At 45.7% G+C, this 25,992-nt stretch overlaps 3 protein-coding genes and 1 long non-coding RNA gene across 6 annotated transcripts in view; 2 read left to right on the forward strand and 2 right to left on the reverse strand.

Moving 5' to 3' along the window:
* The window catches only part of PIGL (phosphatidylinositol glycan anchor biosynthesis class L), a 58,333-nt gene extending 47,358 nt beyond the window's left edge, over window positions 1-10,975 (forward strand). Inside the window, exons 5-7 of the mRNA XM_062012516.1 lie at window positions 4,152-4,183; window positions 9,136-9,269; window positions 10,139-10,975. Coding sequence (XP_061868500.1) covers window positions 4,152-4,183; window positions 9,136-9,269; window positions 10,139-10,237 — 265 coding nt within the window. The 3' untranslated portion in view covers window positions 10,238-10,975. The remainder of the gene's footprint in view (window positions 1-4,151; window positions 4,184-9,135; window positions 9,270-10,138) is intronic.
* An 825-nt stretch (window positions 10,976-11,800) lies between these two features.
* CENPV (centromere protein V) lies at window positions 11,801-15,024 on the reverse strand. Its single transcript, XM_062012517.1, has 5 exons — window positions 14,780-15,024; window positions 13,768-13,866; window positions 12,877-12,946; window positions 12,388-12,502; window positions 11,801-12,061 (listed from the first exon to the last, which is right to left on the reverse strand). Exons 1-5 carry the CDS (start codon window positions 15,022-15,024, stop codon window positions 11,937-11,939), a joined length of 654 nt encoding a protein of 217 aa, XP_061868501.1. The 3' UTR covers window positions 11,801-11,936.
* Window positions 15,025-15,790: 766 nt separating this feature from the next.
* On the reverse strand, window positions 15,791-21,609 carry LOC133627347 (uncharacterized). 2 transcript variants are annotated; one of them, XR_009820104.1, is made up of 5 exons: window positions 21,553-21,609; window positions 19,094-20,521; window positions 18,102-18,274; window positions 16,433-18,018; window positions 15,791-16,309 (listed from the first exon to the last, which is right to left on the reverse strand). It is a non-coding gene; the product is annotated as an uncharacterized LOC133627347 (long non-coding RNA). The 2 variants fall into 2 exon arrangements; XR_009820103.1 differs by having other exon boundaries at window positions 15,791-18,018.
* Window positions 21,610-21,829: 220 nt separating this feature from the next.
* Window positions 21,830-23,945, forward strand: UBB (ubiquitin B). 2 transcript variants are annotated; one of them, XM_062012193.1, is made up of 2 exons: window positions 21,830-21,934; window positions 22,638-23,945. In XM_062012193.1, the coding sequence occupies exon 2, from the start codon at window positions 22,644-22,646 to the stop codon at window positions 23,787-23,789; it is 1,146 nt and encodes a 381-aa protein (XP_061868177.1). In that variant the 5' UTR covers window positions 21,830-21,934; window positions 22,638-22,643; the 3' UTR covers window positions 23,790-23,945. The 2 variants fall into 2 exon arrangements, with proteins under 2 accessions (XP_061868177.1, XP_061868176.1); XM_062012192.1 differs by lacking the exon at window positions 21,830-21,934 and adding an exon at window positions 22,014-22,123.
* Window positions 23,946-25,992: the final 2,047 nt, after the last annotated feature.

The raw sequence follows: 25,992 nt of genomic DNA on the forward strand, positions 1-25,992 counted from the left end.
TTTCCAAGGCCAGGTCTTTAAGGATGTGTTGAGCTGGGAGGAAGCTGATTTTTTAGTGATTAGCTTGATGATAGTGAATGGTATCCCATCTACCATTTTTATTTGATGCCACCTTACAGTGTGGTGCTAGAATGGAACTCTGATTTCTCCTTTTCAGCAGCTCTAGGCTGTGCCTTTCAAATGAGTGGCATCATTTATATTTTTAAAGCAGGGTGTTGCTTTGTATTTCCCTTTGCCTTTTCCCTGAAAATCCTCTTTTCAAAACTGGTTATTATTTCCTCTGTCTTGGAAAAGGATTTCCTGTGTCACTGATGTGTGTGTGGTTTGTGATTCTCTAGCCCCTGTTGGAGTTTCAGGTTACCTTGCAAAATAAAGGAGAGCACTGAAGAAATAACAGGGTCCAGTATCAACCTGTCATTTTATAGTCCAGCTCACTTCTGGTGGTGTGTTCTATTAATCTTCAGTATCCTGGGGGGATCTTATGAGTAGCGGCTGTAATTGCACCCAGACTGCCCCCATAAGGTCAAGGCAGAGTTGTCCTCTTCTGAGTACCCTTTGAGACTCTGTCCCTTCCTCTCAGAGGACTCTGCCCCGTGCCTAGCATATATCCCATAGGTGGGTATATTGTCCCAGATTTTATCTCATTCCTTCATCCCTGCTCCCTCCCTCTTTAACTTGACTATCTTCATTCATCCCAGTGCCCTTCCATAATACTGTTGAGAGCTGCTAGGATAAAGTTGAGCACAGGGCACCAGCATTGCAGGGATTCCTCCCCAAAGAAGTTCATTTTCCAAAGAAACAGCCTCAAGGAATGTCCTCCCCAGCGTCACTACACTGCTAACAGTGTGAGTGGAGCAGTGACACTGCACATTCTTCTCCCAGACAGTGCAGGGACCAAAGCACAGAGCCACGGAGCAGCTCTGTCGACTGGAAGGTCTCTGAATCATGACACCTTGATTTTCTGCCTGGCAGAACCATCTTTTGCCCGTGCAATACACGTGAGTACCGAGTGCCTGAACAGTGTTTTACAAACTGCATGTTGCTACATGGTGTAGCTCAGGGTGCATGGAAATGAAGCCAGAAAGTCTGGTTAGGGAGGGAGGAAGCTTTCCAGATAGCAAACATTCAACATCTGGCAAGTATATCCTTCTAATATCTCTGTGATTCCTAGGAGACTGTCTGTTCTTCCTCCTTCACATCTGTTTCATCAGATTAATTGGTCAGATTAGAGGTTAAGGTCCTAAATAGAGCCCCAATGCATCTTTAAGACATCCATTCTTTGCCATGCTCCTCAAAATTGTGTTTCCCCAGTGCTCTACAGCAGCCAGTAGAGTCAGTTCAGTGAAGGGTTTTGCATTTGGCACAGGAGACTATTTGGAGAGTGAAGTCAATGATTTCAGTGAACGATTTCTCATCAAACAGAACATCACCAAAGCTGTAATCCACCCATCAGGATGTCACTCCTTCTACCCCCAAGGAGTTCTATGCTCCCCAAGACTGAGGTTTCAGCTCCATCTTGACTTGTTCCTTCTTGCTGTCGTGGGAAGGTTTCAGTGCTTGTTAGGAGCTAGTCCCCACACTTTGTTGGTGTCTTGACTTGAGGATGACTGAACAAAGACAGGGAGTTTGGGAGCTAGTGCAATCCTGCCATTTGCAGGATGATGGTTGTTGGACCATTTCAGTTTCTCTGCTGAGCAGATATAGCTGTTAGCTACAGACAGCAATAGCTTTCAAAGCAGCTGCTCCTTGAAGGGAGAAGCCAGTACTGAGTCTTTGCTGTGCAGAAATGTGCCATCAGACATCTAACAGCCTTTTGCAAGTTCTTCATTGCAGAGAGTCTCAGTTTCCTTTAAATGCAGATCTGAACCACAGACATAATAAAGAGGGTGCTGTGAGAGGTGCCCTGTAATCAGCTGGCCTCTGGCACTTGCTGGGTGGGAACAAGCCACCTGAGATCACTGGATGTTTAAAAAGAATTTATAAATGTTTCTTCAGAAAGAAGAAAAAAACATGGAAAAAAAGTCCTGAAAAAGAGCCTGTTTGTGTTTGACTTTTTGAGATTTTATGCCAAACTCTTTCATTTCACCCAAACCACAGCAAGTCCAATCTATAAAACAACATTCCCAAAATGGCAACAACAGAGAGAGCTACAACCTCTCCCCTACTTGGAAGAGTCCCATGGAGACAGCTCCAGCAGGGTGGAGATGGGAGTGAGAAGGTTGATTTGGGAGAGGATTGGCTAATTTTATGAACGTGTGCAGGAGGTAGAGCTTTGTGTTTCCTTCTCTCCCCCTCTCTCTGCAACCAGAGTTCGTTGCGATCTCTTGCCTGAGAAATCCAAATGAGCGAGGCTGTGTTACAGCTGGGTGGAGCCCATTCCCACAGCTCTGTGCTGAGGCTGAGTACTGAAGCATTTGGCTCAGGACAAAAAGGATGAGGAGAGAATCAAATTCTTCATGCCTGTTCTTCCACATCAGTGTCGGGTCTGCCTGACAGCAGCCTTGAGGACCTTTCAGTAACCAAAATACTCCCTGAACCTTTATACAAGCACTAGCTCCTTAATTTGCTGCTGAAGATGCTCTCTGCTCCTGCTGAGATGTTTCCATATTAACTGGATCTCTCCTTGCTTCTGTTTCTAGAGGCCCAGAATGGTTATTGTTAGATCCCTTTTAGAGCAGCTGTTCACATCCTTTAATTTGCTGTCAGTTAGTGTTTTGAAGGTCCCTCTGTGGCAGAGCAGCACACCCAGAACACTTAACTTCACATAGTTCACCAAAATGTACAATTACTCACTGCTTTATCTCTCCAAGTGTGTTTTTAAAAGTTCCCACCCTGCTAGCTTCAGCAAGTGCTGAATCACTTCTTTGAGTGGCCATGCTCTAGTTGTGGGGGAAGAAATCTCTGTCAGAGGAGCAGAGCAGACATTAGTGTGGATATTTAAACCTTCTTCCCACACCCCCAAAATTGCTGGTAATGCTCACAAGGCAACATTTCACAACTTTGTTAGAACAGTAGGACTTGAGTGATGGGGTAGAAAGTGGCCAAGTCAATATTAGAAGGCCATTGTTCATTAGAAGATGGTGTCTCTTGCAGATCTTTGGCATTGGAGTAGAGGAGACCATTGGCAGGAGAATTTATTTAAGGCATATGTCTTCTAATTGCTGTTTGAGTTCTGCCATGACCTGCATTTCTGGCTTGACTTTTGCTTTGAGTTGCTTTGGGTATTCATTACTCCGTGCTTCCTATTTTGTCTACATCTGTGTAGCTAATCCTTTTCCTTGAACTTAACCAATAGCCAGAGGTAATCCTAGTTTGAAAGTGCCTGGAGAAACATAGCAGTTTACATATAATGTATGTTTTATCCTGGTTGATTTACACATGAACTGTCACATTGTCCTTTGTAAATACACCACTATAAGATGATAAAAATCTCTTTAAATATTACACAGGGTTAAATAACTTTTCTTTTTTTAATCTCCTTTCCCTTTTGGCAAATGTTCCATTGTTTGGATGGGTTTTTTTGTCTTATGGAAGAGCAGGCCTGGGTGTGGGACAGCTCTGAGTGCCATCTGCTGGGGACCTGCAATGGGCCAAATCTGGAGGTGATGCAAACACTGATGTGAGCATAAGTGCTCTGAAGCCATGAACCACAGTCTAGAGCAGGAAAAACAAGAGAATTAAAAAGGAATTGAAGCTAATACCCTCTGATGCTTTCACCAGATCAGGATCACTTGCTTACACTTCCTGATGGAAGTACCATCACTAAGGCAATGTCCTTGGTCAGCAGACATGAGGCTTTAAAGAGCCAGTGCTCTCAGAGGTGAATAGCCTTTGGCAAGCTCTTGCAATTTCCCTTAGTGCAACATAAGAAATTTGATAGCAAGGTGGCTTTGTGGACTTTATTTGTGCTGTGTCCCAGCAGCCAGGATGAGGAAAGTAATGGCAGAATTGTGTGGGGAATGAGGCTTAACACTGCCTGACGTGTGCCTCCAGCCTCAGCTCCTGAACTTGCTTATAAGATTATCCATTGTAAATCTGTGTGTATGTATTAAGAAGAAAGGATTGATTCAGCATACAGAGTTTATATCTGTAAAGTCAGGATTTGTCTAACTTCCTTGAGTGTTTACTCCCATGTATGTCTTCATTCACAGGTACCTGCATTCGGAGGGGAAATTACCTAAAGGTATGTCACATTAGGCATCCATGCTCCTGCAGGCATTGGGCAGTCCTTTACATGAGTGTTCTGTTTGGGGTTGCATCTGCCTAACTCACCTCTGTTTGCAATGCAAATGAAACCCAAAGCTGAACTCTTCCTTTCCCTTTTATCTCCTTACATTTTTTAACCAGCTCAGGCTTCTCCACAGTTGCTTCTGTCCTTTGGGGTTGTGCTATCTCAGTGGTGTGATTCAGTGTCTGGCCTATGCCTCCTGCTGTCCTGTGTGAATATGAGTGCTGTTTCCAGGTCTTTCAGCTCAGTCCCAGAGGTTTTGGTCACATCTTCCTTATGAGCCTGCTTGATTTTTTTTGTGACAAGGGCCTCATAAACCATAACCAGCTCAGCCAAAAATGGTTTCATCTACCAATCTAAGCTTCCATTCAAATGTGGTCAGTATGGGAAGGGTATGTGAAACCTTCACTGGCACAACAAATTATTGGGGTGTCTTCTTTCACCTGTAAATGAGCATGTATCTCAGAAACTCTTAGTACAAGTAGGGAAAAGAAAGAGCAAAGTACAGAAGCAGGTTTCTCCTGACCCCCTTTCCTAGCTGCTGTCCCAGAGTGCATCTGCTGCTCCTATCTCTAGCAAACAGTGCTTGACTCCAGGAGAAACTGAGGAGCTAGTTTAAGCACAAAGCTGTTGGCTGCTTGGACAGCCAGACGGTGACTCAACCAGGCCCACCCAGTCCACCTCCTGTTCCCTCAGCAGTCATCTGGACTGTTTCTTTAATGCTAATTCCCAATTCATTGTAGGACTTGAATGTGTCACAGCAAATCAGTTTTAATTCCCTGCCAGCAGCAAGTTGAAGACCACGATCTGATGGAAAGAACATGAGCCAAGATGGCAGAATGCCCTCTAACTCAGTTCTGACTCTGGTCCCTTCAATTCCCTCATCTATGAAAGAGGAGTATTGATGCCAACTTATTTCCTAGGCCCTTTTCTTTGTTCCGCTTTGGGATGCAGCAAAGAGCTCTGTGTGTAGTACAGGGAAAGAAAAAGGAACTGCAGTGGTGGATGTCACTGCCAGATGTCAGGCCTTATCTAGACCACATCACCTCTGTGTGCTGCTCCAGCAGGTTTGTTAGATACACTGTGGTCCTGAAGATGGGCTGTGCCTCAGATTGGTTCAGGTTTGAAACAGACTCATGTGTAGACAACATTTCCATTTCTCCCAAGCAGACTCCTGAAGCGATGTGAAAGCCTTGCTGCTCTGATTACATCACATCTGACATGACCTACAAACACCAAAGGAACGGGGAGCTCCCATGCTGCTGCTTACACTAAGCCTTTCCAAATATAGTTCCAGTCTCATTGAAATTCCCAGTATTTATAATTTGATCTGGCAGGCATGCAGGGCTGTGCATCAGAGGGGCTTAGTGAAACAAGAGTGATGCTGGGATCGAGGCTATCTGGATAGAGCTGAAAGGCATGTTCAGGCCATGGAAATGTGCTGCTCCTCGGTAGGTGGGAACTATTTGTGGGTGAACCTATGTAAGCCCATGTGATCAGGGGATCCACAGAAAATCTCTGTAAATGCAAAAGCCAGCTAAGCCTTGCATTGCCTCAGTGATATGCAAATGAGCACCCTAAATATCCTGCTTTGCTTTCTAATGCCTTTAGCCAGCATAAACACAACAGACTTTTTATAATCTGTGATTGAGTTCTCCAGCCCAGGCACAAGCTTACAGATAGGCTTGTTTCAAGAAACCAAGAAAGTGGCTGGATCTGCATCCACCTCTACTGGTGGATGAGCCAGTGCTCTTCCAAAAGAATTGGTGTGCTGAGTTCTGTCAGGAGCAGTGCAAGCCTAGAGCACACATATTTCTGCTAATAATCTTCTCATTCTAGGCATACTTGCTGCATAAGTGATTTGGAAGTAGAAAGCCAAGCCGAATGGGCTGCAGGCTTCATGCACGTCTATTCTAGGGCTAATCCACTAGCTATATTGATCTTGGCCTTTCTGCCAGTCTAGAGAGGTTGTGTTACACTGTTAATCCCATCCTGCCCAGGTCACAGTCACAACAGGCTCTGAAAAGCTTCACCTGCTGGTGTCAGAGGAGTAGACTCATCAATGGCAGCATTTCTTTTACCCTGCCTGGCAGGTAGCAGCCTGTTTCTCTGAATACTCTTCCATCTCTCCCTAGACTGTGCATTCTTTTGCTGTTTCACTTCATCTCAAGTTCCCATGCAGAGCAGCCTTTGCTGTCAGCATGTGGAGATCCTTGTCATATCACTAACACGGGAGACTCTTGCAGTGCTCTTCATTTTGTGATGCTTGAATGCCATTGCTTTGCCTGATCTGACCGATGGAAGCCCAGGAGGTCAGGCTGATCAATATTTAAACCACTTGCAGTTGGTTTGAGTCTTTATTGCTGAGCTTTGTAGAGCAAAAGGACATAGTTGCTGTATTAATTAATATTTCTTAGAGAAAATATATGAGAAAAGAGAGAGCACACTTTGTTCACAGAGCAGCCCAAGCATCAGAAGTTGATGGGTAAATCCTGCACTAGGCCTCTCTTCCCATCATTGCAGGTAGGAATTCAGGTGGCAGTTGCAGGGTCCATTAACCACCCAGGAAAGGAAAGACCCTTTGTCCCATATTTGTCCCCAAGTCCTCTCTGGTAAGTACTGAAAAGCAAACAGATGTTGATGGGAATGCTGACTAGGAGAGCAAGGGGATCCATATCTGTTCCTTTCCTCTGCTGTGCTGTAGTGCAACACTGTACTCATTTTTGTCTCTGAATCTACCCAGCACCAGATTGGGCCTGCAAAGTAGCCCAGAGGATCTCTGCAGAAAAGGAGGGGCAGTGGTTCCCCTACTCATCACAAGGTTGCTTCCAAGTTTACTACTTGGAACCAAGAATAGTCTTTAGTGGGAATAAAAGAACTGTCAGGGCATTTCTGTGTGCAACTGTAACACTTGTCACTGCAGAGCATCCTTTGCAATAACAAACCTTATGGCAGCCAAACAGCAACTGCTCTGTCACTTGTCAAGGTGGACTGTGAGCGAGACGGCTCAGGCTGGCAGCAGGAAGTGGCCAGGCCACGCTGCTCACACAGCTGCCTGCATTCCCGCACGTCCCAGGGGCTGACTGCAGGGAGCCCACGCTCCTTCCAGATGGCATTGCACAGCTGCTGCTCTGCAGGGACGGCACAATGACCTTGCAAGGATTGGATGGCTGAGGCTGCAGGAGGACACGAGCAGGGACATAGTACGGACATAGCTAAGACAGGAGGGCCTTCGAGGCAGCGGGGTGCCAAAAGGGATCCTACCCAGGGCGGCCCGGGGAAGGGAAGCGGCGGGGCTCCGCGGCTGGCGGACACCGCCATCTCCCGGCAGCTCCGGGCAGGCCGGGCCTGCAGCCAAGGGCCAGGAGGTTCAGAAGGGCTTTTCCTTTGGTTCTTGGCACAGCTGTGACTTCCCTTTAGGCTTCTAACCCTGCCCATTGCTGCCCATAACAGGAGAAAATAACTCCTTTGAGTGCTCTGTCCACCCTGCTGGGGAGTCATGTCCCAGGATCAATGCAGAAACAGGTACGGAAGGGGGTCGTAGTCCAGGAGCCCTCTGTCATACTGAAATAGTCACCAGTTTTGCTTTTAGAGTGGAAAAGGCTATTGAAAGGATGGAACAAATTGTACATCCTTCTCTTGAAGGAAGGAGAAGAAAGAAAGGAATTGAAAGATCCTGGAGATGTGCTGGAAGGAGTCCATCAGGGCTGCCGTGTCCTGCCATTGGAGGCTTTGGCTGGAATAAAAACAAGAGCCTTCTTTGCAGTGAAATGAGCTATCGTGCTTGGTAGAAGCTGTTCACATCCTTGTGGGATGAGATTCCTGAGCATGAACAGATCTGCACAGAGGACTCCTAGCAGAGGTATCTTCAGCTCTCTCACAGAAACCCACCTCATGTGGGTATCTCCTTTAGAAGAAGATATTTTCTTCTGCCCCTGTCCTGGAGAATCGTCTCCTTTAGGAAGACACAAGTCCTACCAACATTTTAGGGCCAAGAGGTATTTGAGCACCACTTGTTTACTTTTGTGTTCAGGACATAACAGCTTAAGCAATATTAGATGTGAGCACAGGCTTCACACACTAAAAAGGTCCATTTGGCAGCCTTTGTAGCAATTCAGCATTGTTCTTTGTTTCCTTTGTATCATTTCACTGTTTAAGGACACACTGAAGGAAATCTTGTTGCAAATCTAATTGCGTATCTGACCACCTATGTGGTGACTTTGGCCTCTTCTGTTGAACTTCAATACAATGTCTGAAATGTGGAGCATAATCTCAGCAGCTTCCAAGCCCTAAGAAATCCCAAAGCAGCTCCCTTGAGAGGTACAGACTCTTAAGGTGACAATCAGTAGCTCTGAGCTCATCAGTGAAGACAATTTAGCCATGGTAAAAAAAAAAATAGCAATTAAGTTTTAAGTTCAAGGGTCTCTTTAAACAGAAAAAAAATGCACACCAGTGGAATCTTTATACATGTCACCTTCATCCTCTTTATCACAAACATCTGAGCAATCAATTCTGGAACTCTGTTAAAGTGTAACTGCTTGCCTGAGTTAATATTTGATGCAGCCATTTCTGAATCTTGTAAATATTTTTTTTTTCTGTAGGTAAAAATTGGAGTAAAAAGAGAAAATTTCATTTTTATAGCTGAACCAGAGACTGATGTTTCAGATTTTCATTCTCTGATATAGTGCCAGCATTCAGAGAGCCATCTGTGCTCTTTCCTGTGAGTCTAACTGTGCAGGAGTAATTTAAATTGTAACCAAAAAAACCCACAAACAAACCCTCTGGTATTCACAGTATTCTGTGGCCAGCAACAGAGGAAATTCTGCAAAGACCTGCCGAGCCTGGGGAGATGAACACCTTACAAGAATAGTGTTGTTTGGAAATCTCTGTCCTCTTTCTCTGTCTAGGGTGCCATGTGCTGGTGCTTGAATCAGTGAATCTCTTCCGGAAGTACATCTCCATCCTGGACATACCCATCTCCTGCCTCCTGCCCAGAGATGCACTCTTCATACTCACAGAAGAGGAGACTGAACAAGCCAGGGTGAGCTGTGTGGTACCTGCTTAACCTGTTTGAATAGCTCATTGTCATTGTGAAGTCTTTATTCAGAAGTGTTATGTGTACTGTTGGTATTTATGAAGTACCAGTGTACTTCATAAATAATGATATACATGAATTATAAATGTCACTAATGAACGATTTTCAGTGATTTGTAAAACGTGAATGGACCAGACAGGTTGCTTCATGAGCTGTGTGGACAGCAGGATAGGACTGAGCAGATTTGCACTTCAGAGATCTTCAGTAGTCACAATGCACTGACTGTTACTGTGTCCAGGATGTAGGATGTATTTCAAAGGAGATATTCCTGTTAATCTATAAATTACAGAACTTTCCTGCTTTTGAGGCTGCTAAAAGATAGAGTTACATATAGAAACTGCTCTGATAGAGGTGGCATTATTCCCTTGTGGGTTTTGTTTCTGAAATGTGACCTTTCTGAGCCAGTGCACTATAAATAAAGTTTCAGTTGGCAACGTATGATCGGAAGCAGAACACCTATCAGGTTTCTGCTTCCCCAGCATGTGAATACCCAGGCGTGAGATCACATAGTCAGAAGAAGTTATATGTGACAAAGAAACTGTCACAGCACCAATCTGCAGCTGATAATGTTCTTTTTATCAGGACCACTCTAAACACTAGGCAGCACACTGCAAGTGACAGGGGCAGATAGGCTTCTCCCTGCCCTTTGGCCCCATAGCGAAGGCAGCCCTCTACCCCCTACTCCTTCTTTCCTGCTCACTGGAAACAGGCTGTCCTGTAAGTCTGCAGGCAGCCTCAGAGGAGGCCTAGGAAGCTGCCCTCATGTTAGGTCTGGAAGGTTCTTGTAATGCTTTCTCAACTATTTTCCCATCTAGAGAGCCATGCGGTGCCATCGCAGCCAGCTCCTCTGGTTTCGACACATCTACATCCTGCTCTCACGCTATATGGTGGTCAATTCACTCCGCCTTCTGTGAAGGAGACATCATTCACCACTTTGGGAGTAAAAGAATGAGCAAAAAAAAGAGTGTGCCAGGCCCAGGACTGAAGAAAACTCACCTGTTACATGCTCAAGAGGACAGGATTGTTTTTGTGTAGCATTCTTTCAGACTACAAAAAACAGGCTGTGTGAACTGCCTTCTGAAAATCTTGATGCCTGATACATTGAGATGAACAAGGTTTAACAGATACTCTATTTTCTCATTGTAGAAACTTAAATAGGTTAAGAAATTTGGAGTAAAAATGCAGGATTATTCTGCATCAGAGAAGATGTGGCACAAACTGTTATCCCCCAGGAAGACAGCTGTGAGGATTGCTTGGCTACTGACTGTTGGTGCTTTTGTAAAACCCAGATATCAGGAATAACTTTTCAAAGATTCTGCCATCTCCACAGATGAAACTAGAACCACAAGACCTGTCTTAGAACTTTAAAATGCCAAAGCACTGAATAAAACATCAGAAATCATACTGCATTCATCTTTGCTGCTACTGCTGCTTCTTTCATACACATGTTGTGTTGCAGGCTTTACTTCTCCAGAGCATCTGTCATGGAACATAAGCATTTCTTTTTGCTTCAGAATATGGGGCTCGAGAACAACTCACAACACTCTCAACAGGACACAAGAATGAGGTGCAAGAAACCCAGACTGTAAGGATTTCTATAGAACCCATGTGGAGACAGAAATGAGATTTGAAAAGCTGTTCCGCTTCTGTAAAAGGCAAGTGCAAGAGATAAGATCCTCTCCCTTTATGTTAAAAAGTAAGTGAAGCAGCTTTCAGTGGTTTCATTTCTTGGTTCATACTAAGATTTTACTAGTGATCTGGATTTCTGTTGCAAAGTCAGCAATACTCAACATTTCAGTAGGCCTTTGCACTCATTCATGTGGGCTTATGACTATAGGAGGCATCTTTCCTGGATCTTTCGTGGCCTAGTCAAGATCAGAGCCCAAATTATCAGATTCTTATCTGTTGCTTTGAGCATATCCCCCTCCTTTAGACAACAAAGGAGTTCCTGGTTGTAAGGAAATATGCTTGTTGTAAGAGAATGAGTTGAACTCTGTTTCCTGGCCATGAGTCAGTGCCTAAGCATATGTCTACTCAGCCTTAAGATCAGAAGTCCAGGCTTAAGCAAAACAGTACTGAATCACATGAATAACTTCAGTGGCGCCTCTCCTGCACACTGCTAAGCACCTGTGTAAATGCTTTCTGAACTTGAGCCTGCTAAGTTCTTTCAAATCCCTTTTAAATCCATGGTCAATTCATTGAAATCAGTGGAGAAAAAGCAATGTAAGTTAGTCCTAAGCAAAAGATTATCTTACATAGGACATTTTTATAAGCCAGTCTAGAAACATGGGAAATAGTCACAGAAGCAAAGATTAGATTTTTTTTTTTTGTATTTTGCCCTGTTTATTGTGATTCAGACTTTAGCACAGCTAAGGGCAAAGTACCAAAACAGCACCAAACCAGTACCAAACCACCCTTGGGTGGTTTATGGAACACAGGTAGTAGGAAAACTAAAGATCAAAAATGAGTGGGACAGGTGGCTTAGAAAGATTTATTTAAGAAACAGAGAACAGAAAACCACAATGTAGAGACTTATTTTACCAACCCTCACCCAGGAAGGCCCAGACTACAGTTCCACAACAGTGCTCCAAGTTCCGCTGCTGGAAGGATGTGTCAGGGTTTTGACGTGTCTCTGATGGTCTTATGTTCCTTTGTTGCCTTCTCCCATTCCTTGCCATTGATATTCTCTGTGACAGTGGTCTGCACGGTGCCATCATCCAGACAGTGAGGAGCTATTCCTGAAGAAAGACAGAGTATGTGTCAACCAGCTTTTCGCAGGTAATGTGGGGCATATGTCTGCACTGCTTTGTGGATGGGGCATCTCAGGGAACAGCAAATGCTCAGTCCAGCTACTGCTGTGAGCCTGGACAGGAAACCTGTCGTGAGCAGAAGCCCACATGTAAGACCTTTACAGAGGAGCTGCAGGTTCAGACTGCACTTCCAGACGTTCAGCACTTCAGGAACAAACTCTTATGACACATGCTGCCATGTTAGCATCCATTGCAGTCTATCCAAGTTTTGCTTGGTGGTTAAAGCAAAACCACAGCTTACTCTTTCTACCTACCATATTCATCTGGATTGGAACGAGGAGTATAAAAGCTCTGTACACCACAGGTCTTGCAGAATGTGTGCTGGGCACGATGTGTGTTGAAGGTGTATGTTGTCAAATTGTCATCACCCTATGCAAATGAAAGGCAATGTAAGTTTTCCACATAAATAGATGTATTAATTACTTTCCATGGGCCTGTAACTAAGCAGTGTAAAATAGAAAATACCACCTTTGTGTCTTTACTTGAGATAGAGAGTTCTGCATTCATGCTCCTTTTCTGAACCCCTGTGCTTTGTATATACACCTGGCCATAGCAGTCACACCTGAGAACTGCAAGAGCTCTTAAGGTCAGCTCACCAAATAAGATACAACACACTCACCATTTCCCCCAACCAGCCACAAACAAACTTAGGACAGAAAACTGGCTGCCCCTTGCATCTTTGAGGATAGCACTGGATTAAACTGCTCAGTGTTCATGACCGTGCTCTTACTGCATTTTTTTACCTTCAGCAGCTTGAAATGCGATGCTGGGACAATGAAGTGTCTGTTCTGTTTCTTGGTGCAAATGCTGCAACTGAAAAAGAAAAAGCAGACCTTTCTAGAAGCAGTAGACAAGTTGTAGTAGAGCAGTTGGATCTAGCATGGACCTCTTGACAGCAGAAATTCCACTGATGGCTGAAATGGTTCCTGGTTGGCATCACAGAGGTAAGTGGCAAAAGTGGACTCAGGGTATCAGTAGCCTGGCTGAGCACAGCCATGGAACGGCCTGACCCACACAGGTACACTGATAAGGTGTTCCCCTACACCAAACATTATATGCCATTCTTTCTTCATAAGCACAACTCTCAACAGATATAACAAGGACAAACTGTAGTCCTGAGAAATCCATTTAATCTTGCAGACCAATTTTGTCAACATTAATTACCTTGGAAACAAAGTAAGGTTCAGAAGTGTACCTGTGAGCTAGGAGGAAGATAGTTGCAGGCAAAGGGAGAGCACTGTTAAAGTCAGTGTCATAGTTTGAAGCCCATATGGTCAGAGATGTAACGTTCACTTGAGAAGACCAAGTTAAAACAGGATTTCTGTGCGTTGAGCACATTGCATTTAGAGGAAATACAAAGCAGATGGCAGAAGCACCTCTACTCACTAGATTTCTTCATAAGCACTTTCTGTGTGAGTGTGGTTGTGAGACCTGAAATCCTGCCCAAAGAAGCAGCAGCTGAAATCACCAGCACTGATCTTATACTGGATCAGGACATCATTAGGGGTATACCCTATGGAAGCACTTGGGGATGTTCTGCAGTTGTGTTATCTGCTTTCAGCACTAAGGTGTTGACTCGAAAAGCATACAAGCTTATATTCATCTATGAGAACAGAAACAAAAAACCAACTCACTTGCAGTTAAAAACATGCAGATCTGCTGAAGCCCAGACTTCGAAGCGGACAGCTCCACAGTGACAGCCTCCTGTGTGTTTGACCAAGCCTCTGTATTCACTGGAGAGGGAAACAACAGCAAGGTTTTGTGATCGTACTTTTTGTTCTGGCCAAGAAAACAGTAAAGCTGCATCCTCCATATTCAGTTTTGCTTTGAACAATTGCAGAACAATAGAAAATGCACCCATGCTGATGTATTCCAATGAAATATGCCAGGGTGAGGTAGAGAATGGCTTTTGTCCTCCTCAGCAATTGCTTTTCTGTTTTAAATAAAATTGCAAAAGGAAAGAAGAGCAACAATTCAAGCAAAGTATTTTCTGCATGCAGTAGAAATATTGGCTCCCCTGCCACAGTCCAAGTCAAAACACTGACCCAGGCTACAGCAGTCCATACCAGAACACAGTCCTCTTGGAACTGGGAACTGAATTTCCCAATAATATTCCTCCATTTAAAAGCTGGGAAAAGCAGGAGACAGGTGGATTCTACATTACCTTTGAAATGCATTTTATTTTGTATTGTAATTGCAGAGGAACTTCATGATGGATGAATTTCTGAGTTTGTGCTTCCCCTTCTCCCCTAGGACACCTCAGTAGCAACTGGGCAGGATCGCTGTGCTGGGCAAACGCAAAATGCCAAGAAAACCGTTTCCTTTCACATCTCCATTCACACCTACGGTTGCAGATTACAAGCAATGCTGTGATGTGCTCTGGAGAATCAGAAACAGCCTGACTGATCGCACACGGTGCCCCCAAGGGCATTTTTGATGGGAGAGCCCTAAAACCCAGGAAGCTTTAGCATGAAAACGCTTTTTCTCCATGGTGCGTGCCCTCCCCTCTTCAGCGCTCCGGCAGCCCGTGTTTACTGCTGTGCAAATGTTACTAGGAAGGCGATGATCTAACGGTGGAAGGACCGGCCGGGCCGGGTGGCTCACCGTTGGAACCTGCGGGAAGAGCCGCCCCGGCCCCGTACTCACTAGGCGTCCAGCAGCAGCCGCGCCGCCTCCTCGCAGCTCAGCCGGTGCCGCTCCTGGAAGGCGGCCCAGCGCTCGCTCTGCGCGCCCAGATCGAAGGGACCGGGGGGCTGTGCCCGCGCCCCCGGCCCGCCCGGGGTCCCGCCCGCCGCCTTCCCTCGGCCCCGGCGGCTCCTGGCCGCGGGGGAGCTGGCGGCCGCGCTGCCCCGCCGGGTCCGCCGCGCGCTGCCCGCCGTGGCTCGCCCCATGCGCCGCCGCGTCCTTGCGCCGCGCCCGCCAGGGGGCGCTGCAGCGCCGCGGCGGCCCGGGGGCGGCCCGGGCTGGGCTCGCCGTTAGCGGCGGCCGCGGCGGCATCGGCCCCTGTGCCCCGGGAACGGGCGGCGGGGGGGTGGAGGGGGATGAAGGCATCGCGGGCAATTCCCGCCGCACGCCTTTAGCCGGTGTGTCCCGAAGGAAAGGCTCGGCCCTGCCTTGTCAGCCCGCCTGTCATGGCAGAAACGCCAGCTGCCCGCAAGCTATAGCATGAGGCTCTTCCTCTGATGATAAACATAGCATAAAACACGCTCACACAAAGGTGCCAAGGTGCTTTGAGACCTGAGGTGCTGTTAAAAGTGTATTTATTATTTAATGTCTCTGCTGTGCACCCATCCTCACCTGGTACTGACCCTGCTGTTGAACAACGCAGCAGGCTGTCAGCATGCACCTTCCACAGCGTGTTGAGGCCTTCCTAGGGCTTGAAATCAGGAGAGAAATGGGTACTAACACACCTCCCACTAGACAAATTTTCACAAATTCTGTCACCAAAGCCTTAAAACCAATCCAGATAATACAGACCTTAAAAAAAACACAAACCAAAAAACACTAACAAAAAAACCAACCCCCCCAAAAAAACCCAACCCAACCCAAGAAAATGTGAAAGCACTCATACAGTGGTAAATATCTTAGAAAAGGTTATTCTTGAACATCTCCAAGACAATGCTGTTTCTCAAGTAGAAGTATTCCATGCAGTGCAACACTTTTAGACATGTAAATCACATTTCACAGAATCAAAGAATAACAGAATCTTAACAGCTGGAAGTGACCTTGAAAGATCATCTAGTGCAACCCCATTCGGTTGGAGGAAAGAAAAGAATCACTCCAGGGATGAATCTTTGTGCCCAGTGTTAGCTGACTGGAAATTTATTTTGTTTGAGTAATAATAAAGAATTTGTACTTTCAACATGACTTGATGTCTTGCTCTTCTCAAGAAGAAGAGAAGCTGTAAACAAGTGAGCTGACAGTCTGGTCATGTCTCAGCCAGGAATATAGCAAAGCAACTGGACAATGATGAAACAGCTATCAGTACTCTCTGGTTTGGAAAACAGCTTTGAAAACATGTGACTATAGTGTGTAGGCTGCCTCCTGAGATGGCACATACCAGGACTGGCATAACAATCCTGTGGCTCAGCACATCTCTTCTCTGATGATGGAAAGGACACTGAGTTACTATTTCCTGTTACTCCTCATGTGAACCTCTTGTACCGGTTACTCATCCTAGAAGAACCATTTTAATACATTGTATGTGACAAATTCTGGCTCATGTCAGCATGTTCATTTCTAGCTCTTGATCTGAGACACTCCCAGACCTTTAGTCACACTAGATTTCATGTTAGTCACCTTATATTTTGGGAGGAAAATTCACCGACGTGAAACTGGACACCACAACCTGAAACTGAGCCTGTGCAGTTCACAGCGTGGATTCACTTGCTTTCAGTGCAGGGCATCACCAGCAGCAGTTGCAGGTTTCAGCCTACATGGTCAGTCCTTTTCCAAAAACAGTTAACTCTAGTAAACTGAAAGCCAGAACATACTTTAGGAGCTTATTAGTGATCACACAAACGACAGCACATGTACACTCTCAAAAAGTAGTTCCAGTGAGAAAACCAGAATATGTAGTTCATGTAATATCTGCAAATCTATCACTTTCTGTGCCCCTCCACAAGTAGTTCTGTGCATTTTAAATGAAGACAGCATTTTGAGAAGCAGAATTCTGTTCCCCTGTGACATTTCATGATAAAGAACTGGAAGGCAAAAACAGAAGAAGGGAATGCAGTTTTGTTTCAGAAGGCTGTAGTAAAGACATTCTTCCCCCTTTTTGTTTGTTTTGTATTGTATTACAAATGACTCTTAAAGCTCAAAACTAAGTCTCACATAAATAATCAGTTCAAGAGCTTTATAGTGGATCTCTGGCTGATGCTGAATGTCATGGGTGTAGTGATTTGCAAGCCTCAAGTGTCAGTGGTTGCAGGCTGTAATATCAGTGTACCTGGGCAGCAGATGTTTCCCAGTGCCCACAAAGTTAACAGCGTTCACATTACTTCCAAATCCTATGCAACGTTTGCCAAACTTGGTACAGCCAGCAGCCTGATGAAGAATGCTTTTGCTCTTAAGCTTCTGAGACAAAATGAAGAAGGAAGAAGTATTCAGAAAGATGATGGGATGGGCAGAAGGAAAATTCCAGTAAATCATTGTTTGTTCTCTTTAGGTGTCTTGTGATATTCAAAGTTCAACAGCTGATGTTTTAATGTTAAAGTACAAAGGTGGTTTTCTGTGCTATCTCAGCTCTGCTTGTATAACAGTGACTCAGCTCTGCAGAGCTGGCCTGCAGCCCACATTGAGATTCTGTCTCTAAGGGCATTTTCGTTGCAAAAGCAGCATGGAAAGCAGCAACATGTTTGTGGGTTAAAGAGAATTGTAGATGTTTTTCAGCTAATAAGCAGGGAACTAGAGGTAGTGTATAGCTAACATCACACTTAAAAGAAATGACATAGTTAAAACTACATAGTCTGGGAAGGAAAGAACAATGTCAGTGCTTGGATTTTAGTCTTACTGTTGTGGAGGGGGAAGCATTCTGGATGTTGTCCTCACTATCAAGGGATCCAAGCTGGATCTAAAAACAAAATACAGGAGGTATTGCCTCTGGGCCAGTGGATGAGGCTGTTCAGAATGGCCTTGATAGTGTTTGGTTTTGTTTACTGCTAGAGAGGTTCTATTGAACCATCATGATTAACAGTGTTTTAGGACTTATTTCTGTTGTCTTTCTGTTTTTCAAGATGCTTCTTTGCTATCCTACTGAAAAACCTCACCCCAGAAACCACATGGGAAATCAGCTTAGAGGCAGCAGGGAGAACGTGAACAAAGAGAGCTCCTTCACCGCAGTGCAGCTTGGATCAGATCCAAAGGACTCACAGGCAGGAGGCAGACTGAAACGATGCAGACAAGTAATTTTTAGAACAGACCTAGTTATTAGTTGTTGCTTTCACTGGCACAACATGCAGACACAAACCTGTGATTTTAGGCTGATGGCATCTTTATAAAATGGCCTTTAGAAGTTTCTTTGCATCAGAAGCACACTGAATTTGCCACATGCTCCTCTAGGTCATTTAGACCTACAGAGAAGGGTGTGCCCAAGCTTGTTTATCATGGCAGGATACATCTTAAAGCTGTTTTCCATGTGTCCTACAAAGTCAAAATATGCTTTAAACAAACAAGGAGACAGAGGGGTATTTATTTGCTCATTTTACTCTCTTTGCTACAGATCTGGATATCTAGTTGTTTTTTCTTAAGCTTTCAGCTCCTGAACTTGGTACCTTATTAAAAACTTTGTTAATTTAAGGTATTTTTAGCATAAGACTTAAAAAACAAAACTCGGGCATCTTTTTTTGGTAATCTCATAATATTACAGTCAATCTCACAGTACTTTGAATTGTGACTTACTATTTTTGTAACCCTTGAGCTTGGCAGTACAAGGACAAGCAGTAACATGCCACAGCTCTATTTGTCTTGTGACTGGAACTTCAGCAAAGACTAGGCCTTATTGTAGTCTTACAGGTTTGGGGACAAAATATTTATCTCTACAACTGTCAATATGTAACTATAATTATCCTATGTCATACACAGTGAGGGAGACCTAATGTAGGTATAATATTATGCAATAGGAATATAAATTGTTCTTTTTTTCTCTGTTGTTTTTTTCTCTGTGGCAAGTAGTCCTATTTTTATCTTGAACAAAGGAACAGTACTGAACTTTCTACACGTACTCAAATCGCCTGACTGGATGGCTGTCCCAGGTTAAACCCATGTAACTAAAGATAAACAGATTGCTTCATTTGGCATTGCTCATGCAGAAATGATATGCTATTGCTAGGACATTAGTGTACATAAAAAACAGACCCAGCTTGTGTTCTAGAATGTACAGATTCATTAGAAACATTTCTTTGACCCCAGATTCTTCTGTTCTGAAAGTAGGTAGCTTTGTACTACTGCCCAGTGACCTACTTTTGAAACCACTTGGAAATAAATACATGCTCTCAACTGCAGGCCCCATGTCCTGGCAAGGGCTGGAACCACCTGTGCAGTTAGGCCAGTCACAAGGTAGAGATTTCTGGGTTTTTTTCAGCTTTCCATTTATTTATAAACAGTTCACAGTCAGCTGCTTGGTGCTTCTTATTCACCAGGAGCTACTGGAAGAAGAGCAGCATGTATGTTAAATACATAGGCTTTGTACAACCACAGCAGTCACACCATTTAAGAATAAACAGATTTCCTAAATCTGTATCGAATTCAGGTAGCCAAATATCTTCTAGAGAAAAGAGGTAAAGCTGAAATTCACCAAATTACGTCACAAGGCCATTGCCTCTAGCTTGGGAGATCGTTTTGCACACATGTGAAAATGGGGCAGAACCCATCCCACTATATATAAATACTGCATTCTGGATTTGAAAAGAAGTACCTTTCAGCTTGATAATAATGATCATTGAAGATTATAAAGAATTTATGTAGATATGAAGCTTAAGTTTACCACACAGAAAAAAACATGGGACGGGAAAAGAGGTATTTAAGAAGCTCTCCATTTGCCTCCCTGCCCTCCCAGAAACAAGAGGTGGGCTCTGTACAGGCATGTAGCTGGCTATCACAGATTAACAGTGAAGAGAATTAAATGAATCCAATCAGTGCAAAATACCAATGACAGCCTGTGGCGAGTACCTTGCTCACAGGCTATGGAGATTAATTCTGCTCAGCCTTGGCCTTGTTGTATGCACAAAGCCTAATGCTTTTGTTTCTGTCCTCTGACAGGGGGATAACTGAGAAAAATAATGAGGCTTTTTTGCATGGATTGCTGAATTTAATCCAGAATTGTTTTTAAAGTAGTCTGCATTTTATGTCAGCACGTTACAGCCTGCACTTCCTCTGGGTGATGTCATTGCCCTGAAGAATTAATTTTTCAGGAGCCATTATTAACAAAGTAGATCCATTAACATGGTAGATCCAACTCACTGGGACTATATTCTGATCTGTTGCTTTGAATACTTAAAACTGAACAACAACAGTGAAAACAGATTAGTCATGGGGTTTAGCCATACATAGGAAAAAACAAGGAAGGGCTCCCCATGTTTCCTGGTTAATGCAGAAAGGGAAAAAAAAATAAGAAATGTGTCCTTCTGCATGTAGACAGATATTAAAAACCAGACATGTACACAAAAAACCTTCATACAAATCTGATGAGCTCAAACACAGACCAGACTTTAGATTAGCCTGTGGTTAATCTCCAGTTTAACAGACGTGGCCTTCCATATTTGTAAATATTAGTTACTTGTGGCCTTCCTCTGAGGACTCCATGGTGGTGTTTGGCTGCGGGACACAGTTCCTGGAGCAGTGCCTGGGATATGCAGCATACTCAGGCCAGCCTTGGAGCAAACAGTCACCCTGACACCACACAAACAAAACAAACCTATTGGAAACACTGACCAAAACTGGCAGCATAAGGAAAACACATTTATTGCCTAAATCTGCCTTTTATCATAAATTTATGTAGCTGAATAATATTTCCAAGGTTGGGTATTGCCATGGAGCCATCTCTGAGCTTTCCAGTTATGATTTTACTCTCTTTTTGTTTCTACATTGTGAATAATTACTGTTGGGGTGATTTGTCTCTTTACTGTAAACAAGGAGATGCTAGCAGACACAAGTCCTGTTAGGAGAAAGGAAAGCAAAAGGGTTTTGTTGTTGCTGGGTTTCTTTGAGCAGTTTCTGTTTGGTTGGTTGGTTGTTTTTAACGGAGGAAATTGAGTAGCTCTGGACTGAATCTTGTCATTCACATGTACACTTATGCTTTAAGACTCCAGGATTTAATAGCAAATTCATCTGGCTTCACTGAAGGAGCTAGCAGTAGATACAACACTACCACATAAAAACAACACTACCACATAAAAACCTTTCTGGATTTTGTGTACTCCAGATATTAAACGTCAGAAAAGTATAATGAAGCTTAATTAACACAAAGCACGTTTCCACCTAAGTTCACAGGAGGAACTTGCTGTATAACCTGATTAACGCTTCCTGTTCTGAGGCAAGTAAACATCCATTTGCATTTCAAATGTCAGCATTTCATTACAGGGCTTGTTTTGCAACCTCACATTAAGGAATTAAATTGTCAGCTGGCTGAAATTGGTTCAAAGGGCTGCTCAGGAAATGGGACACATGATCAAGGGCACACTCAGCCCACAGCGAGCGTGACACACCAGGAGTCACCAACACCTGCCCAGCTCCCAGCTTTGTTAACTCACGGCCACACAGGACAGGACTTGCCCTAAAGACTACGCCAGGTTCTGCCATAAACGCTTGCTGCTACCCCTGGGAAGGGTCAGGCAGACACGCTGGTCTGACCAAGGGTCATCTCTTTTTTCCTTCTTGGCACTTTATCTTCAGTCTGTGCCAGACTCTGTAATAAGCATTACCTGAGGCTAAAAAAAGCACCGCACTGCCCGCGCCATCCCCCTCCGGCCGCTTCTCCCCCGGCGGCCATTGCTGCGGCCTCACCCCCCCCCCAAATCTGCCTCCGCCAGGCGGCTCCGCCCCAGCAACAGCGCTGACGTCACCGCGCGCCAATCAGCGCCGAGCAGCGCGCGAATCTTCCAGAGCCTTCTGCACAGCTTGCCCCCAAACCGACCAATCAGCGCCCGCCTTTCGTAACCGACGCAGCAACCGAGGCCGAACTACCCATCACTGCACCGCCGTATCCATCCGCGCCCTCAGCAGTGTGCGGCCCGCGCGGGTCCGCCGGCCGCAGTAAGCCTGCAGGAGCGCTTCGCCCGCCGGCACAGAGCGCCCAGGGAAGAGGCGAGTGCTGGGCGCAAAAGGGGTCTTTTCCTTGGGACTACTTTGGGAGGCGGATGGGCACGTCAGTGCAGAGGGGTGGGGTCAGTACGCGCGGCAGCGCATAAATAGGCGTGTGCGCGGGCTGCGGCAGCGGTTGGCTGTGGCGTCACAGACGGGAGCTGTTAACCGGCGTAGCCCAGGGCCAGAGACGTGAGTGGGGCGCGGGCAGGGTTGGGGGCACAGGAGCGGCGGTTTGGGGGGGCTGGAGGTAGTGAGGCGGTGTAGCTGCGGTATTTTTTTGTTGGCTGTGTAGGGAGTGAGCGATTGTGTAAAGTCGCGTGTCTCAACCGTGTCGCTGAGAGCGGGAGCAGCGAGTAGAGGGATAAAAGGGGGTTTTCGTGAGGAGGTGGCGTTTGGCTCGCTCAGAAGCAGGTCGCTGAGTCACTGCCCGCGCGCCGGGGCCGCTGTCGCAAACGGCCGCTGGGAGGGAGGTTCCGCAGCTGCGGCCGGGCCGGGGGGGCGAGCGGGGGCTCCGCCGGCTGCGGGGAATCGGTTACGGGAGAAAAGCAAAGGGAGGCTCAGAGGGGTCTAGTTCAGAGTAAAGAACTGGGTGACGTAGGGGAAAAAGAGAACCAGTATGAATGTAGTGTAAAGTAATAGTCGTAGAGGTTGTGTTTAAAAAATCGGTAAGAAGCTAAAAGGGAGTCTTCTGAATATTTTGCAGTTCAACATGCAGATCTTTGTGAAGACCCTGACTGGCAAGACCATCACCCTTGAGGTGGAACCCAGTGATACCATTGAGAATGTGAAGGCTAAAATTCAAGACAAGGAAGGCATTCCCCCTGACCAGCAGAGGCTGATCTTTGCTGGGAAGCAGCTGGAAGACGGACGCACCCTGTCTGACTACAACATCCAGAAGGAGTCCACTCTCCACCTTGTGCTGCGCCTGAGGGGTGGGATGCAGATCTTTGTGAAGACCTTGACTGGCAAGACTATCACCCTCGAGGTTGAGCCCAGTGACACCATTGAGAATGTGAAGGCCAAGATCCAGGACAAGGAAGGCATTCCTCCTGACCAGCAGAGGCTGATCTTTGCTGGGAAGCAGCTGGAAGATGGACGCACCCTGTCTGACTACAACATCCAGAAGGAGTCCACTCTCCACCTTGTGCTGCGCCTGAGGGGTGGGATGCAGATCTTTGTGAAGACCCTGACTGGCAAGACTATCACACTCGAGGTTGAGCCCAGTGACACCATTGAGAATGTGAAGGCCAAGATCCAGGACAAGGAAGGCATTCCCCCTGACCAGCAGAGGCTGATCTTTGCTGGGAAGCAGCTGGAGGACGGACGCACCCTGTCTGACTACAACATCCAGAAGGAGTCCACTCTCCACCTTGTGCTGCGCCTGAGGGGTGGGATGCAGATCTTTGTGAAGACCTTGACTGGCAAGACCATCACCTTGGAAGTCGAGCCCAGTGACACCATTGAGAATGTGAAGGCCAAGATCCAGGACAAGGAAGGCATTCCCCCTGACCAGCAGAGGCTGATCTTTGCCGGGAAGCAGCTGGAGGACGGACGCACCCTGTCTGACTACAACATTCAGAAGGAGTCCACTCTCCACCTTGTGCTGCGCCTGAGGGGTGGGATGCAGATCTTTGTGAAGACCCTGACTGGCAAGACCATCACCCTCGAGGTTGAGCCCAGTGACACCATTGAGAATGTGAAGGCCAAGATCCAGGACAAGGAAGGCATTCCCCCTGACCAGCAGAGGCTGATCTTTGCTGGGAAGCAGCTGGAAGATGGACGCACCCTGTCTGACTACAACATCCAGAAGGAGTCCACTCTCCACCTTGTGCTGCGCCTGAGGGGTGGCTGTTAAGTTACTGTGCATCTTGCTTGACAACAAGATTTCCAACAACACTTGTGGTTGCACTGTAGTTCTTCAATGTCTTAAGTTAAATGCAAGGTTAATGGAAGCTTAAACTGCTGACGTGTCAGTTGAAATGCTAATAAAGTTTTCTGTTGCACATTACAATCTGTAGTCTGTCTCAGTTCAACCTGGTAAAACTGGTATGTAAGTGACATACTTTAGCTTTCTTCTATGGTAATTTAAGCCTCTTTGCATGTATAATGAGGACTTGTGGATGAAGTAGATCTGGATTAAAGTCTTTAAGCACTAATACCATGTGATTCTTTCTGGAGTTCTAATACAATTTCAGCTGATCTCGCCTTGAAATAAAGACCTCAAAGTCACAAGCTGAATAAAGAGCTGATTGTTGATACCCAGGGTGGGCACAAACTGAAGGGAGGGATGTTATAAATACAGGGGAGGGTGGGTTTAAATGTGACTTGAGTGTATTTAGATGGACTCTAGTAGTCCTGGGGTAAGGGAGTGGTTTCATTGCCTGACACTGCCGTGAAGTGACTTGAGCTTCAGTATGCTCTGGGGTGGGCTATGTAAGCAAATAAAGGTAATGCTGTGTTTTTTTAGAGTGGGAGAAGCTGTGTGACAGCCTGTTCAGAGTAAGTTTTGCAGGAGTGGTTGTGGGGTGTTTTGTGGGTGGCTGAACACACAATCTGGGGAGGGTTGGTGCAGTGAGGAAGGGCTGTGTGTGGGGCAGGTGATGGGAGGGCTGCTTTTGTGTGTGGACTCCGGTGGAGCTGCTGCCTTTAAGAGGATTGAGCACAGCAACAATTTCCTGGTGTGCTGCAAGTAAAGGGTCTGTACACAATCATTTTATAACAAAATTAGGGAGTTCCCACTGAGGTTGGGGTTGTCTGTTTAATGGGGTGGGTTAAACTTGGCCAAATGTGAGGGGTTAGAGTGTTCAGCTGCCTAGTGATAGGTGTTAAAAGGTGGATATAATCATCCATGTTCCTTCTCACAGACACTCAACTGGGCTGTAGGGATTGTGACTGCCAATCTCTTAATCTGTTGAATTTTGACAGCTGCTTAATTTGAAATGGGGTTCTGTGTGCACAGTGTTTCAGTGCTTGTGCACTCACTTTCCTCTGACAACCCTTTATTACACACTATCTCACTTGAGGTTTTTTTATCTGCTGGAGTGTTGCTGTGAGAGTTTGTTCCTCTTGGATTTCAGCTTTGGGTTTACTCAGTGCCTGTGGTAAGTAACACACTTGCATTAGCAGCACATTCTTAGTATGGATGCAGTCCTGGCCAAAAAGTTTCACTGCTGTTTTCATGGAAAACTGCACATTTTAACTAAGTTCCTTGTGGTTTTGATGGTTATAGTGATGATGGGTTGTTTTAGCAGCAGGGCTTGCTTCCCTGTGTTACACATGGCTGTGCCAGCAGAAATCTGAGGTCCTGTAAATATGAATCTGTAAATGGCAGGCAGCCTTTCTCCAGGGCCAGTTTCTGAAGGAGAGCCACTGCAGGAGTGTTGCTCAAATACGGTATACTCAGGCTCTGTAGGCAATGTTAGGTACAGCTGGCTTTGTGCAGAGCTGTCTTTGGGGTTTGGTCTGCTTGGCAAAAACAGGGACCCTGGGAAGGTGATGTGTAGCTGTCTGAGTAGGTGTGTACCAGCTTCCCAGTGCTTACTCTAGCTTTGCTCAGCCTGAGCCAAGTCTGTGTTGAACATCGCCTCTGCTGGTGTTCCTGTGCGGGGATGGGCCATCAGCCCTGTGTGGAGCCTGCTTCAGTTGTGTGTTGCACCTGAGGTAATGAATAAGCAGTGGGAAGAGGGAGGAATATTCAGCCTGTCGTGATTATGAGGAAGAGCTCAGGCCTAGTTTAGGCAGCCTTGGCTGACAGTGTGAAATTGAATGTGTGTATGTGCCTTTTTCCCAGCCCTGTGGGAAGATTCCTTAGGTGAGGCTGCTGCTGAAAGTTAATTAGCTCAGCATTTGGCTTACTAGAGATAGCACAGAACAGCATATCCCTAAAGCCAAAGCACAAGGAGTGAAATCCTCAGACACTGCAGTGTTGCAGCAGCACCTGGTGAGGTGTGGGGCTGGACACTTGGGACGGTTCCCTGCGAGGACACAGGGGCACTTGTGCTGGGCTTGTGCCTCTCTTGTAGGAGCTGTTACTGACTGAGGGTTCCCATCCTGCAGCT

The sequence above is a fragment of the Colius striatus genome, chromosome 20 (genome assembly GCF_028858725.1).
Source record: "Colius striatus isolate bColStr4 chromosome 20, bColStr4.1.hap1, whole genome shotgun sequence".
Taxonomy (NCBI): domain Eukaryota; kingdom Metazoa; phylum Chordata; class Aves; order Coliiformes; family Coliidae; genus Colius; species Colius striatus.

Bases quoted from the DNA above. Each gene is read 5' to 3' on its own strand.
- UBB (XM_062012193.1), top strand. From the start codon at position 22,644: ATGCAGATCTTTGTGAAGACCCTGACTGGCAAGACCATCACCCTTGAG.
- CENPV (XM_062012517.1), bottom strand. From the start codon at position 15,024: ATGGGGCGAGCCACGGCGGGCAGCGCGCGGCGGACCCGGCGGGGCAGC. The intron at 13,867-14,779 runs GTGAGTACGGGG...TTCCCTCTCCAG, and splicing joins CGGCTGCTGCTGGACGCCTA to TGAATACAGAGGCTTGGTCA. The intron at 12,062-12,387 runs GTAGGTAGAAAG...GTCTTTCTTCAG, and splicing joins TTCCAATCCAGATGAATATG to GAATAGCTCCTCACTGTCTG.